The sequence below is a fragment of the Aulonocara sp. 'chitande type north' Nkhata Bay genome, linkage group LG10 (assembly GCF_057382095.1).
Source record: "Aulonocara sp. 'chitande type north' Nkhata Bay isolate Kocher_YH1m ecotype deep benthic linkage group LG10, A_spYH_male_GT1.1, whole genome shotgun sequence".
Classification (NCBI taxonomy): Eukaryota; Metazoa; Chordata; class Actinopteri; order Cichliformes; family Cichlidae; genus Aulonocara; species Aulonocara sp. 'chitande type north' Nkhata Bay.
The window spans coordinates 7,436,049-7,456,484 of record NC_141353.1 but is presented as its reverse complement, the minus strand read 5'-3'; the positions used below and the strand labels follow the sequence as shown (position 1 = coordinate 7,456,484).

Sequence of the window (20,436 nt, the reverse complement as noted above, 5' to 3'; positions counted from 1 at the left end):
AGAGTCGTCTTTTTTTTTTTTTTTTTGAGGCGACTGAGGTCTTTCAACATCTGCCAGAAAATGCTCAGAATCTTCTGTTGTGGCCAGTGTGATCCTCTATGCTGTTGCATGCTGGGGGAGCAGGCTGAGGGTAGCAGATGCCAACAGACTTAATAAACAAATCCGTAAGGCCAGTAATGTTGTGGGGATGGAGCTCTCAAGGTGGTGTCGGAGAGGCGGATGCTGTCCAAGATAAAGACAATGTTGGATAACACCTCCCACCCACTCCATGACATGCTGGTCAGTCACAGGAGCACGTTCAGTGAGAGACTGAGAATACCGAAAAGCACCATTGAACGACACAGGAAATCTTTCCTGCCTGTGGCCATCTCACTGTACAATGCATCCACTTAACACACTGGTTACTGCTACAACTACACATGTTTCTTTTCCAGCTATTTATTAAGGAGTGACTTATGTGTATATATTGTACTATTCTTAGTTAGCGTATTGTCTGTCTTGTCTTAATGTTGGTTTATGTTGGTTTATAATAGAGCACTGTAACAAAAAATAATTTCCCCCAGGGATCAATAAAGTATTCTGATTCTGATTAGTTATTATAGCAGTGAACATGAACTCTGTGCCAAACACTGAGCTTCAGTAAAGATTCAAGTTGCAGCTATTTATATGTCCTATCACCTTAAATCTTCACTCAAAGACACTCAAGTATCTTTGACAGATGTATTATATATAAGAGACAAATGTTGTTCCTTCAGTATGTTGGCATTACTAAATTTGGCTCAATGCTTACATATATGTGTAAAAAGAAAATGTACGAGCTGTGATAACTGTTTCTGATAAAATGAAGAGTAGACTGATATATTAAATATTTCTTTATTGGGTGAGAAAATCAGAACATGTCATAACTTCTTTTAAGTCATACAGAATAGATATCAGAGCCTTAAACAGGCTGACTTCTGCTAAATGGGTCAAACTGGGCAGAAAGTATACAAACACATAACATCCTTATAAAATATGATGTAACACTATAGATTAACTTACCTCAGAATATATAAAGCAAATAAACAATTACAGCAATATGATGCAACAAACACAGCAGTGCTACTAATCCAAAATACTCAAAGCTTCATAGAACTGAAACAAACATTTATTTTTAGCTCCATTCTGCTGCTGATACATACTTTAGGTTTCTGAACATTAAACTTGTTGCTGCCTTTCATAGTGTGTAACCTGAAGGCCCTGAGTACTTTCTCCCACACTGATACAATTATTTGAACATTACCTAATAAGACTGATTCAGGACAGACAGTTAGTGATTTTAAACTTTTCTAGCAGTATTTCACAAACAGGGAACAGTCTGTCTATTCTCTCCATCTGTCAGCTACTGCTGGCTCTTCCTCCTCCTCTTCCTCACACACTGCTGAGTTTGTCCTGGTGGATCATCAGGGGTGCAAAGCCTCACAGATGATGTGCAGCAGTGGGTCCCTCAGTCTGTCCTCACTCTGGACACTTGCAGTTGTCACACATGGAAATCAAATGTGTGATAAGCTGCAGGATTCAGACACAAGTGTAACTTATAAATACATGTTCATACTTTTATTCCACAATCAGAGAGAAAGAAAAAGAGAGAGAGTGCAGGACAGACAGACAGGTGACAGTCTCAGGTGTATACACTGCTACAAAACAACACAAGAGAAGGAGGATTTAGTGTTTGTGTTATTACGAGTGCTAAACAAGAAGAGTTCCCAGATGGTACAGTGGACACATGTGTGACTCCTGTGATTAAAGCATCTTTCTTTCAGCTTAACGAGTGAACCGTCAGCTCGTTCAAACACACGTTAAAGTCCGTTTGGCTCGACACCACCGAACAGAGGCAACAATATAACATAGCTAACATTAACAGTGCAGTGAATCCTGCTTGTGCCGTGATATTCAGGACTGCAAACCAAACAGCATCACTGACTTTCAGCTTGTTGTGTTTTTGGATATATGACTGACTTTAATTATCCACAAAATCATCAGATTCTCTGTAAGATTAAGGTCGACTATCTAACAGCGTATAAAGTAAAGGCTTTAAAACAAAGTAAATGCTGAAAGTACAAACATCGCTAATGTCACATAACTTTGCCGGCATGTGGCCAACAGTAATGTTTTAATGTTCCTCATTATTAAACATTTGCACATAAATAAGTGACATAATATTCAGAACTTACTTTTGAAAGTTTACTCTTTGGCCGCTCAGCTTCTTTGAAGTGTCTCCCAGTCCCAGTGCACTTGTTAGCATGTTTTGGTTTGTGCAACTGGTCCGTCCGGTTACTGTCTCCCCAGATACATTTCCGTTGTCTTTTTTCCTATTTCCGTTGTGTTGTGTGTGCTTTTGCAGCGTTTTTCTTTTTGCAGCGTTTTTCTTTTTGCAGCATTTTTCTTTTTGCAGCGTTTATCTTTTTGCAGCATTTTTCTTTTTGCAAGTGTTTTCTGAAGTTGCAGTCCGTTTGGCCTCTCAGGGCCATCGTAGATACTTGTTATTCTTAACATCTTAACAGATACTCTGACCTGTAACTATCATAAAATGCTTCGACCGGAAGTAGACACCTTTCGCGCATGCGGGGTATCGATTGGGTTTCCGGTACGGATCGGGTAGTGACAGTGAGTCCTGAGTGATTCAGCACAGGAAGGGAGAGGTGAGTGAGTCCTGAGTGACTGATTACCCTACGATTCAGCACAGGAAGGGAGGGGGTGAGTAACTCAAATGTGCTGTTAGCATGTTAGCAGAGCGATTCTACTGTGAACTGAGGAGCTATTGTCTTGATGTGAGCTTTCTACTCAGGGTTTTTTCTTCCAGTTCAGAGCAGAAATGTTTTTGTTAAGAAACTGGCTGTTGTTTGTTTCCCCACACAATTTTAATTATAAGCTAGATATATTTCTACTATTGAAATTAGTTTGCTAACAGCAACAGGAATGAGTCAGTGAGTCAGTTGGGCTTGTGAATCATGATTCACGAGCCAGTAAAGTTATTTTCGAGTATTGAACATCACTAGTACAGATAAGCTTTTGATAACCCACATGTGAAGTTCACTGAACAGAAAGTAAAATGCTGCTGCTGGATGCTTTCAAAATGGTTAGAAGTTTTTCCTTCTAGTAAGGACATACAGCTGCAGTAGCCAGAGTATTGCTGGAAGAAATCATCTGAAGGGTAGAATCTCCAGACTGAGACTGGGTGCTGATCAGAAATCTTCAGAGAACCAGCAGGAAGCAGGGACCAGTCCACGTAAAGCTGACAACCCAGACAGCGGTTAAGGTCAAGAGTCCTGTCGTTTGGGGTCACAGTAGTCATAACGAGAAAATTCCAGAGCCACAGCAATAACCACAAAGGTTAAGAAAGATCCCTACGTTAGACGCTGAGGAAGACGACAAGGGTGTATGGCGTGCTCTGCCCTTTCATCCTACAGCTGCGTTGGAACGCGAGAGTGAGGGGTGAAAAAGCACCCTCCTCCAACAAGGGCGTGACAAGCTCCCAACTTAGTGACTTGCAGAGCGAGGCTCTGTGTCACCTACGAGGGGATCAGCGATGGAACGCAGAAAACACCTGATAAAACAGTCAGGCAGTTTTGCCTGAAAAGTTCAGTGTGTTTTTTAAGTTAAGGTGGTCATTGGTGTGACTTTTCTAATTGTTTCACAGATGACATAAATTTACATGACTCTCCAAACATCACAAACACAGGAAAGGTGTATATGAATTGCTGACTTTCAAACTTTTCTATAGCCCTGATCTGATTAAAAGTAACTAGTGTAAACATGGTATGCAAATTTCTCAGCCATTTGGCTAACAATTCCTTGATGGCAAACATCTGGACATGGCAAGATAGAACAGAAAAGAGCAGAGGAACGAAGGCTGATTTCTTAAAACGGCTACACTATGATATGTTGTGCCTTCAAGAGATGAGATTAAAAATACATGCAGATATAAATGAATTAAATAAAGTGTGGAACCCTGGCCATTCAATAATATCAATGGGGGAAGACAGCTCTGACGGAGTGGGTATTTTCTTCAAAAAGGATACAGTGAATATAATCAAAAGAAGAGACATAATACCGGGACAACTCCTCCTTGTTGATTGCTGTTATTACGGGCAAAAGTTGCATATTATTAATGTATATAACGCACCCGATCGAACGAAAAAGATGCAATTGCTGAAAAAAAATGAAGTATTTGTTAGAGATTGGTTTTAATATTTTTTATGTGGAGATTTTTTATGTGGAGCCACTGAAGCAACTGACAGGATATCCAATGTTGAGGTTAGAGAATCTCGAGAAAGTAAATTGTTGGTTCAAATTTGTAAGGAAGCAGCACTTAGTGATCTGTACAGAGTCTTGCATCCCCATACCATACATTACACTAGGTTCGACTCATTAACCAAAACAAGGATTGATAGACTTTACATATCATCTAACATTCAAAGTCTTAAATATGACACATTCTTAACAGACTTTTCATCCCTTCACCCCAACAGAAAGGAATATTCTTTCTTCTCACATGTTCATCACTCCTACTCTCGTCTGGATTATTTTCTGGTCAGCAGCTCACTGCTGAGTAACATTTCAGACACTGAGATTCATCCTATAGCTGTCAGCGATCATGCTCCTGTATCTTTAACACTAATACAGAAGAATAATACTACACCAAGTAAAAACTGGAGATTTAATACATCACTGCTCAAAGACGAAGAGTTTATCAAATACTTTAATAAAAAAGAATGGACTCTATATTTAGGCTTTAATGACATTCCTGGAACATCAGCATCTGTCCTCTGGGAAGCAGGGCAAGCCGTGATGAGAGGTAAAATAATCTCTTTCTCATCACATAAGAAGAAAGAAGAAAACAAAAATATTCAGGAACTAGAAAAAAACATCAAATTCTTAGAAAAAGCCTTTGTGTCACACCAAGATCAAGAAATATTAAACAAAATATGCAAGACAAAACTAGAATTAAATGAAATTATTAATAAAAAGACTAAATTCTTAGTACAAAGACTTTGTCTGCAAAATTATGAACACGGTAACAAATCCGGACAATTTCTTGCTAACCAGTTAAAACTCAATAAAGAAAAAACAACTATATGTGCTGTTAAAGATTTATCTGGGAATACAATATATGATCTTAAAAAAATAAACAAATTTTTTAGGGATTTCTATGAAACTTTATATACACCACAAATAAACCCATCTAAAAATGAAATTGATCAATTTCTCGACAACATAACTCTTCCAAAATTATTAGACACCCAAGCAACGGCACTGGATTCGCCACTGACGCCAGGTGAACTCCAGGAAGCTCTGATAAGTATGCCCAATAATAAGGCTCCAGGTCCAGACGGTTTTCCAACAGATTTTTACAAAGAATTCTGGACGATTCTGGCACCAGTTTTTCACAGGATGTTGCAGGAAATCAAAGAAAATGGTAGACTACCACCAAATATGAACTCTGCAAATATCAGTCTCTTACTAAAACCAGGCAAAGACCCTGTATTTCCTTCAAGCTATTGTCCAATATCCCTTATTAATGTAGACCTTAAAATAATCTGCAAAGCTCTCTCAAAAAGATTAGAGAAAATAACCCCCCTTTTAATTCATCCTGACCAAACTGGTTTCATAAAAGGTAGGAACTCATCAACAAATACACATAGATTACTTAATTTAATAGACTACTCATGCAGTAAAAACATTGAAACCATAATATTTTCTTTAGATGCGGAAAAAGCATTTGACAGAGTTAACTGGAAATTTCTATTTGCAACTTTACACAAATTTGGTTTTGGATCCTCTTTCATAAACTGGTTAAAAATATTATATAACTCCCCAACAGCTTGTGTCAGAACAAATGACCAAACATCCTCCAGCTTCTCTCTCCTGAGGGGCACCAGACAGGGATGCCAACTCTCCCCTTCACTGTTTGCAATTTTTATTGAGCCACTAGCAGCAGCAATTAGACAGGCTACAACAATTAAGGGCATAAAATGTAAGAATGTAGAACATAAAATCAGCCTTTATGCGGATGATGTGTTACTTTTTCTCCAACATTCACAAACCAATCTCTCTGGGGTACTTGCATTGATAAATTCTTTCTCAAGTGTCTCAGATTATTCAATTAACTGGTCAAAATCTACAGTTCTTCCGATTAATTGCTCCTTCCATAATTCTTCTCCTTCCCTACTGCAATCTGGAAATATAAAATATTTAGGTATTAATGTCTCTCCTAAGCTTTCAGAATTCACTAAATTAAACCATATCCCACGTTTAAAGACAGTAGAAGGCGATCTGGTTAGATGGAAATCTTTATCCATATCACTCATGGGAAGGGTTGCCGCTATAAAAATGATAGTCTTGCCAAAAATAAACTATTTATTTTCAATGATCCCAAATAAGCCATCACAAGATTGGTTCAGATCTCTAGACTCGTATATTTCTAAATTCCTTTGGAAAGATAAACCCCAATGTATCAGCTTAAAAACACTACAAAAGACCAAGGATAAAGGAGGATTAGATCTGCCTAACTTTAATCACTATTTTTTAGCCAACAGGCTTCAGTTCATCTCTACATGGTAGTGATGTTCGATTCGTGAACGAATCGTTCAATACTCGAGAATCACTTTACTGACTCGTGAATCATGATTCACAAGCCCAACTGACTCACTGACTCATCCCTGTTGCTGTTAGCAAACTAATTCCATTAGTAGAAATATATTTAGCTAATAATTAAAATTGTGGGGGGGAAAAACAACAGCCAGTTTCGTAACAAAAGCATTTCTGCTCTGAACTGGAAGAAAAAACCCTGAGTAGAAGCTCACATCAAGAAAATAGCTCCTCGGTTCAGAGTAGCATCGCGCTGCTAACATGCTAAACAACACATTTGAGCTACTCACCCCCTCCCTTCCTGTGCTGAATCGTAAGCATAAGCGAATCACTCAGGACTCGCTCACCCCCTCCCTCCTGTGCTGAATCATAGAGCAAACGAATCACTCACTCACTCACTAACCCCCTCCCTCCTCTGCAAATCAAAGAGCGAACGAATCACTCAGGACTCACTAACCCCCTCCCTCCTGTGCTGAATCGTAAGCGTAAGCGAATCACTCAGGACTCGCTCACCCCCTCCCTCCTGTGCTGAATCATAGAGCGAACGAACGAATCACTCACTCACCCCCTCCCTCCTGTGCTGGCTCACAGCTTCTTCTTCTTCTTGGTTGGCAACCAATGTTAAGGCCGCCCCCTGGCTCACAGCGCAGTGGACATTTAGATGAGAAAATATATATTTGACACACTTAAGGAAAATACTAATAAAATACAAATAAACAAAATAAATGTTTATTAAGCAATTTTGATAGGAAATTGCTTAATTTTAGAAATGTTTTTGCTCTTTTTTTCTCTATAAAATAGTTTTGGTTTTTTTTTAATCATTCATCTTAGCAGTGGGATTTACATGAAAAGGGAAACAAATTAAGTTTGAGTGAAAATGTAAAATTTTTGCACTCTCTGGTCAACTGACTCAGTGAATCAAATGACTCAAAACACCCGATTCACTTTGGTGAGTGACTCATTAACACTCGATTCAGTAAAAAGAATCAAATTTACCATCACTGCTACATGGTTTAAACACACCCTCTTAGATGAACCTTGGATAGATGTAGAACAGGCACTATGTAATAACCTACAAATTTCAGACCTACCATTTATCAGCTCAAACATCAAACGACATGAATGCTTTAAAAGCAGCAACATCAGCTCTTCTCTGACAGCATGGTGAGAGTTTCTAAAAATGACAGGGTCTTCATTAATCCCATGAAAACGTACACCTATCTGGAACAATCCGGACATATTACAAAACAATAATATGATCAACTTTCCAGATTGGAGTTGCAAATGAATTAAATACTTGGAACATATATTGGAAGGAACAGACTTTATTTCATTTGACAGAGTAGTTACACAATATGGGATCACCAAGAAACGATTTTTGGAATATCAACAAATTAAATCCATAGTAAAAAAGAAATTTAATCCCAGTGAAGCTGAATTACAAACACCACCAAGTGTGGTACAATTTTTTAGTCTAAAACCCCCCAAATTATTGTCTAAAATATACAGAACACTTTCTAAAATAGATGAATCAATATCTCTTCCTATTGCAAAATGGGAAGCAGATTTATCGATCAGCTTAGACCAAAACCTTTGGTCTCAGATATGCTTAAAAACCTTTCAATGGATCAGAAATCCCAGTTTGCAATTAATACAATACAAAATATTACATAGAGTGCACTATACTGGTCATAGGATGTTCAAGATGGGCTATACGCCTTCCAACAACTGCTCACACTGCACAGCAAATACACCAGACAATTACATCCACGCTCTTTGGTTCTGTCCACCAGTTCAGCAGTTTTGGCGTGAGATATGTGAAAACTTATCAAAGTGTCTGAAACGTAACATTCCAGCCTCCCCTTTAGTATGCTTGCTGGGCAACTTGGATGAGGTCACTGCAGAAATAAAGTTGTTTTTACGGCCCTATGCATTGCCAAGAAAATGGTCCTCATTAACTGGAAAAATAAAAATAATCTTAATTCTAACCAATATAAAAACCATCTAATAGATCACATTAGTCTTGATACAGCCTCTGCCATCACATTTGATCAATCTCTTTGGGTTCCTTTGATCGGCTTCATCACCTAGTGGGGGTGGGGGGTCATGGTTTGGTCCTGCCTTCACTATTGTGGTTGATATGGGGGTGGGGACGGCAAAACGCCAAAACACAAACTTAACAATGTGGTGTATGCTGTACAGTGCAGCGAGGAATGCTCAGACCTCTACATTGGAGAGACCAAACAGCCACTTCACAAGCGCATAGCACAACACAGAAGAGCCACAAGACTCAGCAGTCCATCTGCATCTTAAGGATAAAGGACACTCTTTCGAGGATGCCAATGTTCACATTTTGGACAGAGAGGACAGATGGTTTGAAAGAGGAGTGAAAGAAGCCATCTATGTCCACTGTGAGCGACCATCTTTGAACAGAGGTGGGGGTTTACGACACCAACTCTCTGCCATCTATAATCCAGTTTTGAGATCCCTTCCCAGACGCCTTAACGCCCACTCACATCCTGGGCCATCTGACCTCAGGAATTCACATGATAAGGTGGGGCCAGGTTTCATAATGAACACACCCGAAACTCTGGCTGATTGGGACCCACACCCAGTTTCACACCTTGGCTCAGGCGATTAGAGGATCATCAGGGGGTCCTTTTGTCCCTCTGTGGGGGGTTACTCCCACTAGGTTTATATCTGGGAGTCTCCACCATTTGACCTTAGAACTGAAGAAGCTTCTCGGATGAGAGGTGAAACGTCTTCAAGCAACTTAAAGAAGTCCAGACGCTTTTCTTTGCAAGCTCCTTTGAGGACGGCCTTAGGGCGTCTGGGGAGTCCCTAGGGACGTTTTCCCTGGAGGGCCTAACCCGGGGGATGTGGCCATGACCTGGTTAGGGGCTCTGGTGGATGGTGTTTTCCTTGTGGCTGCGTACAGCGGAGATGGGGGAGGGTCTGTGCTGGCGGATGTTGGTTACTGGCCTGGTAGCCTGGCTGCCCCTGGGCGGGTCCGGGATGGGCGTGGAGGCTTGGGGGTCTGGGTGCGCTCTGCCCCCGGTCTGGGGTGCTGGCTGGGCCTTGGGTCCTGGCTGTTGTGTCACCGGAGCTGTGGGCGGGTGGGTGCAGGGGGGCTCAGCCCCAGTGCAGGGGACCTCTGGTGCATCGGCCCAACTTGGGGGCTCTCTAACTGGTGGGGAGGTTGTTATATCTTTGCAGGTAGTCTCTCTACAGGAGCTCACTCTGCAGGTGGGGGAGAGATATAGGAGAGGTAGAGAATGAACTCAACCTGGGTGTCTATTGTCTTGTGTAGTTTGGGAGATGATTGGATGATGGGGTGGGTGCAGTTTTCTCTGGGGTGGAGTTGGGTGGGCTGCCCCGGACTCTGTGGGGCTGGGCGGTGCTGCTGCTGCGGGCCCTGGTCCGGATGGGCCTGGGCCCTCTTGCCCTGGTGGGTTCCAGAGTGTGGGGGTGCCTACTGGGGTCAGCGGGGGAGCTGGCCCCAGGGAGGGGCCACTTGCCCCTCCCTTTCTTCCCTCCCCATCCTCAGCTGCCTCCCTATTCCCGCTCTACCACACCCACCCACACACCAAGGGCTTGAGGTGCAGGTATGTCACCAGGGTGCAGGGAAGGCACTCCCCCTCTGTCCCCTTCTGGCCGCCTGTGCCTCAATTTTATTCTGCAACCTAGACATCCACATTACTCACACTCTCACATAACACATACATATAGGGCCTTGGGGGTGGGCACGTTTTACAGCATCCAGAGGATGGTCGGTGTATTCCAACCCACCTCTGGCGCTGGTGCCCTACCATCCATCCATCCATCCATCCATCCATTCGCTACCGCTTATCCTTTTCAGGGTCGCAGGGGGTGCTGGAGCCAATCCCAGCTGTCATAGGGCGAGAGGCAGGGTACACCCTGGACAGGTCGCCAGTCTGTCGCAGGGCTAACACACAAGGACAGACAACCATTCATACTCACATTCACTCGCACATTTACACCTAGTGGCAATTTGGATTTATCCAATTAACCTATCCCCACAAACTGCATGTCTTTGGACGGTGGGAGGAAGCCGGAGTACCCGGAGGGAACCCACGCAGACACGGGGAGAACATGCAAACTCCACACAGAAAGACCCCGGCCTGATGGTGGAATTGAACTCAGGACCTTCTTGCTGTGCGGCAACAGTGCTAACCACCGTGCCCTACCCTCAATTTTAAATGCATATAGACACTAAGGGTTTTCGGGAGGAGCTGTGCTGCTCTCTGATGTTTTAAATGCACTTTAGAACAGCACACAGCAACACTACATATGAGCGGGGGTAGGGAGGTTTGGGGTCTTCACTCACCCTGGTTCTGTTAGCCGTCAGGGCTGGGGGGCTGGGAGGAGGTGCTGGCCGTCAGACTGGGGTCTGGGATGCGGGGCCTCCCTGCTACTGCAGATAAGCAGGTGGTCCGCTTGCCTCCACCACAGAGAGAAGGGTAACATCTCCTGGGTCTAGGTGTGGCTTGCCCCTCCGGGGGCGGGGGTACCTGGACCTGGGATATAGAGTATGTTTGGGGAGTGTGACTGTCTCTGCAGTGTCTATTTGTGTCTGTCTACACGTTGGGTGAGTGCCAAGTATTTGGTTGTGTATATGGGGGTGGGAATGCACGTTTGTGTCCGCGTGCGCCTGTTCGTCTGTGTCTATATGTCAGGTTGGGTGTTAGACTCAACCTCTCTGGGTACATCTCAGGCCCTCCTAAGTACGGAGGCCTATCTCCCCTCACCACACTCCCTGCCGCTGGCTGATGCCCTCAGACGTTGGTGTGTTGGTGGTTCTTGTCGACTGGGGCTGAGCGGGTTAGGGGTTTTGGTTAGGGTTAGGGTTAGGGCCTCTGGACGGTCCTGGACCGTCCAGAGGCTCGGTCCAGGACCGAGCCTCTGGACCTGAAGCTCGGTCCTCTCTGACACAGCTGGCTGCCGGCAGAGCCCGCGGGCACGCCACTGCTGGAACCTCCTCTGGCCTCTGCTCCGTAGCTGCTGGGTGACCTCTCGTTTGGGGCTCTACTCAGCTCTTCCCATGAGGGTGGCACGGTTCCCCCCCTTTTTGGTGGTCCTCCTCGGGTCCTTGTACTCTGGGCCCTCTGGATGTCTGGGGCCTGGATCTCCTCCATACCTGCTTCATACCCTGGGGGATGGGGCTGTGGCTCGCCACACTCCCTAACAGATCGTTACATGGAGAAACCTTTGGAATACAAGCATGCTGATCCACACAGGTGTGCACACAGGTGTAGACACGGGTGTTCACAGACGCAGACTACACCTTTCTTGGCTGCTGCCTCAAAGCACATTGTGCGCTGTGTATCTTGCGTGCTGCACAATAGCGTTTAATATTTAGTATCTACTGTTATCTACTGCTAGCTAGTTTATTGTGATAGTGCTGTATTTATTATGTTGCTCTTTTTTTTTTTTTGCTTTCTCTTGTTTTTTTTCTCCATACAGGTGATCCAGGTGTTTTGTTTGTTTTTCTTTCTTTCTTCCCCCCTTTCTCACCGTCTCTTCTCCCCTCTGTTTTTCTTTCTCTCCCTCTCTTTCTTTCATTCTTTCTCCCTGTCCTATCCCCAGTCATGTCTGTCCCGTTTGTAGCAACCGAAAATAAAATAAATACATAATTATAATAAAGGTCAATCAAATGGACCAATATGGCAAGGCCATGATGATCCACTTGGTAAAATAAATCCGCTTGGCATCTTTCGTGGCCTTAAGACAACAATTCTGATGGCTAAAGATCCAAACGGGACAACAAAAAAAACCCAAAAAACAAAAACAAAAACAAAAAAACCCCCAGACTTTTCTGATCACATGGTGGTTATGGCAACAATATCCTGTTGCTCCCACAAATTTTTGAACTATTGGAAACTGAATACATCTTTGTTACCAGACGGGTTTGCTTGTGCCCGAAGTTAAATCTGAAATTAAGAAAATATTACATCTTCAGATTTTTACTGCCTCTTTCTCAGAACTTTGCGAGATAATTAAATCATGCTAAGAATATGAAATACAATGAAGATGTAAGTAGATATATATATATTTAAGAAATAAGAAGGAGAAACAAGAAGAGGAAGAAAATCAAAGGATGTCTCTTAAGGAGAGCATTGATCGAGTCAACAGAGAAGTTTTATTTAATATGTTGAGATGTACTGAATTTCATGGGAATAGCGATTATATGATTCTAATCTGTCAGTGCGCCCCAGGGTGGCTGTGGCTACAATGTAGCTTGCCATCACCAGTGTGTGAATGTATGTGTGAATGGGTGGATGACTGGATATGTAAAGCGCTTTGGGGTTCTTAGGGACTAGTAAAAGCGCTATATATAAATACAGGCCATTTACCATTTACCATTTAAATAATCAAAAGAAATGTGGAAATGATTTCATTGTCTCAATTAAGGACAAACATGGAAAGTCAGTTTTCAAAGAAGAAGGGAAAAGATTAGAAGTTAGAAGTTATTAGGGACTATTGTTCGGAGATATTTCACCCATAGTGACACTGTTAACAATCTTCTAAGTGAAGTTGAACTATTAAATTCTGTCACTTATGAGACCTCGGTTGGGGAAATTAAAAGAGAGGAAGTGGAATCAGTAATTAATCAACTGGTTTGGATGGACTCCCTTCTGAATTTTATAAACTTGTGAGTAAAGAACTGTCTGAATTATTAACTCAGTACTATAACGAGGCAGCACGGTGGCACGGTGGTTAGCACCGTTGCCGCACAGCAAGAAGGTCCTGAGTTCAATTCCACTGCGTTACAGTCAGTGCGGGAGCAGTGGCTTCGCTCATGCGCGATTCATTTGCAGTTTGGACTCATAGGCGTGGACGTCTCCTGTCCTGATAGCAGCTGGGGGAGGACTATCCTCCACCCGTGAGCGCTTTGGCACGGGCGAGGTGCCCACGGCAGCACACGCTGCTTGTTGAGAGTAGGAGCGATACGCACTTTCACGTCAAAAAGTCGTCATAAATAAGTCTCCAATAACACCAGAAAAAGTCGCCAGATTTGTCGCTGGTTGCTTTTTAGAAAAAAAGTCGCTAAGGGGGTCTGAAAACTCGCTAAATACAGCGACAAAGTCGTTAAGTTGGCAACACTGACGTGATCTCCTTTTTGCCCCCGGTACCGGGGGCGTGGGGCTTAAGTGGTTAAAGAATAAAAACAGCCCACATGGCGAGTAGAGAGATTTTGTTTATACATGTATTAGAGCACTCTTAATCTTACTGACCACTCAAGGCATTTTACAGTTGTCCCATTTGTCCATGTATACAGTGTTTTACACTTTAAGCACTTTATCTACTTCAAATCCATACATGTAAAGCTCACTTGCTGAAAATAAGGTAAAACACAAGTCATGTAGTTTCTCAGATACAGCTGAGTATCCAAGATGTCTATAGCATGCACAGCATAACAGTATGTTTTCATTTTTTTTAAAAGCACACAATCTTGACTCAAAATCTGAGACACAGCCTTGTCAAAGGCTGGTTAATCTACAGTTTTAGAGCAGCATCAAAACTGACTTAAAAATGCAGATTAACCAGAAATTTCCAGGATATTTTCTGGGAATATTTGTTCATATCCAGCTAGATAAATATTTATGTGTGTGTGTGTGTGTGTGTGTGTGTGTGTGTGTGTGTGTGTGTGTGTGTGTGTGTGTGTGTGTGTGAGATGTGATACTCACTTGTGGCTACTACAAAGTTTGGACTGAGTTGGCAACTGCCGTGAGGGAACGATGTCGTACTCATCACTGACTTGCTCGCCATTACAGAAGGGCTGCACAGACACACAAAAGAGAAAATGGATGTGGTATCTGTGATGTGGCAATCAGAAATAAATCAAAATATCTTTCATGTAGAAGAACCCATCCTTAATGATGAAAAAAAAAACCTTTTGTAAAAATATTGGCAGCTGTCATTGCAAGTAGATACATTTATGGTATAAATTTGAAAATCCAAGGGGACTTCCTTCTTGAGTTCTAAATCATTCCCAAAATAGACCCTGATTCAAAATCCTCATAGATTTTTAGTAGATTCACCTGTAGCATAAATATCAAAATCATGCGTTGCTTACCCCATCAGCATTTTATTGCTATGGGGTAAAAACTGTTTTTTCAAATAATGTTTCCTACAGTCACTGAAAAAGTGTTCTGAGAAAGATGAATTACTTTTTGAGAATTATTATTATTATTACTTGCAATAATGTAAAAGCAGTGCCCCCTAGGACAGAAGAAATCTTTAAAACCAGAGAATTCAAAGACATGTTCAGAAGCCTCTGCTGTCCCATTAATCTATTGATTTCTTCAGCATTACAAAAGTCGAATGTCAGTTGTCAGCATTTCCACTTTTACACAGGAAACAATAGTTCCTAATAGTTAATTAACTTTATTTTCAAAATTGAAACAAATACGGTTTTGATCAGGATCCAGTGACGTCAAAGTGACAGACATCCAGAGACTCAAGCAGGAAGAGTTGGACAGCACCAGGCCCTAACATGATTCATGCCTACTGGCTAACTACATTCCACTTGGCAGTACAAATGAACCAGCTACCAATGGAATGGAATGGCTAACTGAAGGCCGGATAGTCCTGATCCCCAAGGATCCCCAGAAGGGAAGCTAAGATGAATGGGCACACAGTTTTAAACATGAAAGGGGCATAGAAAGGAAGAGGTAGAAACACCAGAGGGCCAAAACAACAGCTGAGAGGTGTTCCCACAGGCTGTTTGGAAAGCTGCACCCACCAAGTACCTGCAGAGAGTAAGGCAAGTCCCGAGGAGTCAGCTGAATGGGAAGAACAACATCTAAGGAATCAACACCTATGCCCTGCCAATTGTCAGATACCTTTCTGAGATAATAAGCTGGCCAAAGGAGGAGATAGAAGCCACTGACATCAAGACAAGAAAACTACTGACCATGCATGGAGGGTCCAGCAACCTGAAGCTATACACTAAGCGGAAGGAAGGAGCCCAATGACTAGTGACTACATCCATGAATCCACCAACGGCAGTCCAGGAAAAGTTTGTGTTTAATAAAAAGTAAACTGATCAGTGATCATGATGCTTGTTAAGCTTGTGCTTATTACAAACTTTCGAGCAATCTTAGAGTATTCCCCATCTTAGTTAAGTGAGATAGAACGTCCAATGGAGGCTGTTAAGATAACATTTATTTTTGTAATGGTCAAAATTTTGATCTGACACTGGGTCTAAGAGAAATGTTAGAGAATCTCCAAAAATATTTAGATTTACCATTATAGTCCTCAAGAAAAGATTTAACCAAATGTTAGAGTAACCTAGGGCTGCAGCGACCTATTATTTTAGTATAATCTATCAATTATTCCATTGATTAACCAAGTAATTTTGCAAGAAGTACTTTTGTCTTGTTAACAAGTAATAATAAATATTAAAACGAGAAAAAACACTGGTCTTTTAGAATGAAACCTAACCCTAACCCATTGGTTTCCATTTTAGAAACTGCAATGTTTTAAAGTTTAGCTGCATACAATATCTGTCAAAAAACAACAACTAAATGCTGTGATTGTTTGTACGTGCCATATTGAAATTTAAGCTTTTAAAGAAAACATTTTTAAATGCAAAAATATATAAATAATCTAAAGTACAGTCAAAGTCAAATAAAATAATATACATACAATCTAAACTAAGGCATAAAAAAAACCTTTCTTCTTGGAAGGCTTTCTGACATGAGGAGGCAAGTGTTGTGCTGCCGAAAACAGACATTATGACGTGGTAGTATTAATAATAAATCAGTGTCCAACCTTACAACCCTCAGGTCAGTGGAATGGCCCATGTAAATTTTTATTGGCTTGTGAAATAAACCTTTTATATTTGTATTTTTAAATATTAATGTAATTTAATAATAAGTATTTTATATGATTTACCTTTTGATCTAAAACATGTTATGAAAGCCTTGAAATTAATATGGCATTACCATATTATGGTCAGACTTTTTATTATACACCACTCCAAAATACACATATATTGAAGTTCTTTTTTTAGCTGCAAATTCAGTGACATGCTCACATTTACATAGTTTAACACAGCGGCACGCTACAGAGCCATGTAATCCTATTAAGGTCTCAAGGTGTACAGACTCAGGGAAGCTTGAAGTGAGGACCTAAATGCAAACACTGGGAGGCAGGAAGGAGTTAACTGGAGGTGAGCCGTTTATTAAGGCTGATTGTTGAATGGTACAAAAATAAAAAAACAAAACGGAATGGGGAACTAAAACAGAGAAACTAAACCGTGACATGCTAGCAACAGAGCCCATGGAACCTGAAGAAACCTGAGGGTTAACAAACATGGAAACACATAACAAACTGGGGAGGCAAAGGATAAAATACAGAGAAGAACATGGGAAGGGAGACAGAACACCGAGGTCTGACTGGGATGAGAGAGAGATGAAGTGACACAGATGTAGATAGAGAGAGAAAGAGACACTGAAGGGTAGGGCTGCCACGGTTAGTCGACTAGTCACGATTACGTCGACGACTGATTTAATAGTCGACGCGTCGTTTGAAGCTTTGTAAGATCACAAAAGACGCAGGAATAAGTAGTAGAATTTAAGAGTGTAATAACGGACTGAAACAGAAGATGGCAGCAGTGTATGTACAAGGATGCCAGCTGCCGTTAAAACCCGAAGAAGAAGCTGTGTCCCAGAATTCATAGCGCAGCCCAGCTCAGTTTCCAACAATGGCGGCAGCTAGTTAGTTTTAATATAACTCTTATTATTCTTTCTGGGTCACAAAATAAACCCATCCATCCATCCATCCATCCATTTGTTTCCGCTTCTCCTTTTCAGGGTCGCGGGGGGGGGGCTGGAGCCTATCCCAGCTGTCATAGGGCGAGAGGCGGGGTACACGCTGGACAGGTCGCCAGTCTGTAGCGAGAATGTAACTGTGTAAACCTCAAATATCTGCTCAGTTTATCAAGACACCACATATTTTCAAAAGTGCCCCGACGTTTTCGGAGATGTCTGTTACCCACTAGCTCGATAGCTAGCCGGGAGCAAGGCTCACTAGAGCCCGTGAGAACACCGGACTCCCTGCAAATCGTTTTCAAACCCACCGTGGACTTTCGCTACTCAGGTTAAACATATATAGGTCACTTAGATAACTTAAAAATGTTATTGTTTAGCTTTTTTTTTTTTTTTTTTGTATTTTATTTGTTCCTGAGTAAATCGGTTTGGCTGAGATTAAAGTTATAGTTTTTACACAGCTGAATAAACGTCAAGCAGACAACTGATTATCAGAAGTGTGAGATGCTGGAGAATATACTCCGGTGTCCTGTTATATTTTAGATAGCAAGGAGTTTATTAAACTTCACCGAAACAATCTGCAAATTTCATTAAAATTTAATAAACTATCATCTTGTCTTTATTTTTAGTTAGCACATACCTTAAACACTTAAAGCTGTAAGCTAATGATAGTTATATAAGAGCAGATGCATGCTGGTGCAATAAGCTGTACGTCTAATGGATGCATGATCTGATTAGTCGACTAATCGCAAAAATAATCGGTGACTAGTTGACTATCAAAATAATCGTTTGTGGCAGCCCTACTGAAGGGTAATAAACAAGGACAGAGGGTAAGACAAAAGGGGAAATGCTAAAGAAAACTAAAAAATCCAAACTAACATGAATCCCTGAGGTAAAACAATAATCAGAAACTCATAAGCACATGGAAACTAAACTAAGAAAAATAAATCAGTCTTTAAGAATACAACAGTGATAATAAACAAGCTTCAAAAGTCCACACAAACAAAACATTGGGTCAAAGAACCATGACAAACCCATCCCACAGTTCTGGACACATCGAACCTCACGGGGCAGAATGAAGAGACTAAACAAAGTCACAGTTAGGATTCTTCCTCCCAGAATTGTGAGAGTTTATCCTTTCTTTTACTTAGTAAATTCAAAAAAATACAGTCCAGTACTGGCTTATCATTTTAAATATTTAAAAGACACGTAATCTTTACCTTGGAGCTCTCTGAATTTCCTGCCCCGTCCAACCTTTGATGTAACCTCACAAATTCCACAGATGGACAACTGAGTGGTCTTCGGTGCAAGTGACAAGGCACAGTGGGTCCCAGCTGGAGTTGGTGTTCCCCTCCAGTCTTGTGTGCATCTGTCAAATGGCTGTCTTTGGAGCACCAAGTCTCAGAGGAAATTTGGAATTCTGACAGCATGCCTGTAGAAGAAGAGGACATGTACGAGGAACTGGGGAGCGAAGAGTGGTGTGATTCAGGGGGGACAGGAGGAGGACGCTCGGGAGGAGGAGGTGGTGGTGGGTCCCTCTGTGGAGGAGGTGGGGCTGGAAGAGGCTTGTCTTGCTTCCTAGATATGCCTGGTGAAGACTAAAGGGGTAGAAAGATAAAGTTGTTCAATTAAATGAGACAACTAATTTGATACCTGGATTTACATTTTTTTAAATTCTTTTAATTAATCTGGTCGTCCATCCATTCTCTTCATGGGGAAACTGGAGCCTCTCCCAGCTACCATAGGGCAACAGGAAAGGTACACTCTGAACAGATCGCAGGGCCAACACAGAGAGACAGATAACTATTCACACTTTCAGGTGTGTGCTAACACAATGCCATAATCTTCCCAGGAGTAAAAATCTCCATAAATTTACCTCTGTAAAATGCTCAGAGAAAATACAGAAAACCCAAGAGCCAAATCTCAGACTCTACAGGACTCTGTTATTATTAGTTAAATGTTAAAGTTCAGTTTGCAAAAGACTGAACACGTATGACTGTGCCTTGGATTAAAAGGGTTGCCAGAAAAAAAGCATTTTTCTACTTAAAAGAACATGGTTTAGCAGGGCTCGCAAAATCGCTAGCCCAACGGCTAGCGATTTTTCCAGTCGGGCTACCAAAATCTATCTCTGCCCTGCCCGTCGGGCTATCGTAGGAAGGAAAAATATATGTCAATGCTTTTGCATTCTTTCGGAAATGTAGCTGGGTAATTATGTCATTGGCATCAGTGAGCCACTGTCAATATGTGACATATTGAAATCGCGTTTGAATTTGCGCTTGTTTTTTGCTTTCACTTTGCAATCGTGCGAACTGTGTATAGAGAGCGATAGCACTGATTGGTGACGATAATTTGCGCACCAATTCCTCTGATATCGTCTTATTAATCGTTAGCTTACTATGCAAACATGACAAGTGAAATCTCCCGCAGCAAGCTTAAACATGTGAGAGGTTGATCGCGCAGAGAATCGCTGAGCGTTATGTGAGTGCGTGTGTAAAAGCAGCAGGATATATATTTTAGTTCTGCTGAGCCAAATAAGACAGGTCAGGGTGAAGGAGTGACAGCCAAAGACAAGCTTACCACAAAACGGAAAAGTTATGACAAATCAGACTATAAGGCAAAAAGAAAGTGCAGCTTTATGGTTTCATGGACAAAAGAATTTCTGTGGCTGCAATATGACAAGCTAAATAACCAGGGGTGCACATAAGTGGTCCGCAGGTGCGCATTCACTGTCAAAATAAAAAACGCGCACAAGATAAGAAGTTGCAACGCGTGTTTGCGTACATAAGATTTTCTGGAGGAGAACAGACATTTATTTAGAACTCTTAAAGATGTCGAAGAAGCAAGCTCCTTTACGCAATTACTTTGGTGTTCCTCCACCTCCAAAGAAATGTCAGAAGGAGTCCGAACCACAAAAGAAGCACGTATTCTCGGAAAAGTGGTTGCAGGAGGTGAGCTGGCTTCAAACAAATGATGAATGCACAGAGATTTAGTGCAGAATGTGCCGTGAAAA

The 20,436-nt window shown here is 41.8% G+C and overlaps 1 protein-coding gene across 8 annotated transcripts in view; it reads right to left on the bottom strand.

The window, feature by feature from the left end:
- The window catches only part of cblb (Cbl proto-oncogene B, E3 ubiquitin protein ligase), a 170,119-nt gene that overhangs the window by 54,767 nt on the left and 94,916 nt on the right, over positions 1 to 20,436 (bottom strand). For 7 of the 8 annotated variants that reach the window (XM_086307951.1, XM_086307952.1, XM_086307950.1 and 4 more), the window contains exons 12-13: positions 18,647 to 19,024; positions 14,340 to 14,431 (exon numbers count right to left, since the gene is read on the bottom strand). In XM_086307951.1, coding sequence (XP_086164077.1) covers positions 14,340 to 14,431; positions 18,647 to 19,024 — 470 coding nt within the window. Of the gene's footprint in view, positions 1 to 7,817; positions 11,833 to 14,339; positions 14,432 to 18,646; positions 19,025 to 20,436 lie in introns of those variants that run through there. The other variant, XM_086307957.1, reaches the window with a different exon arrangement.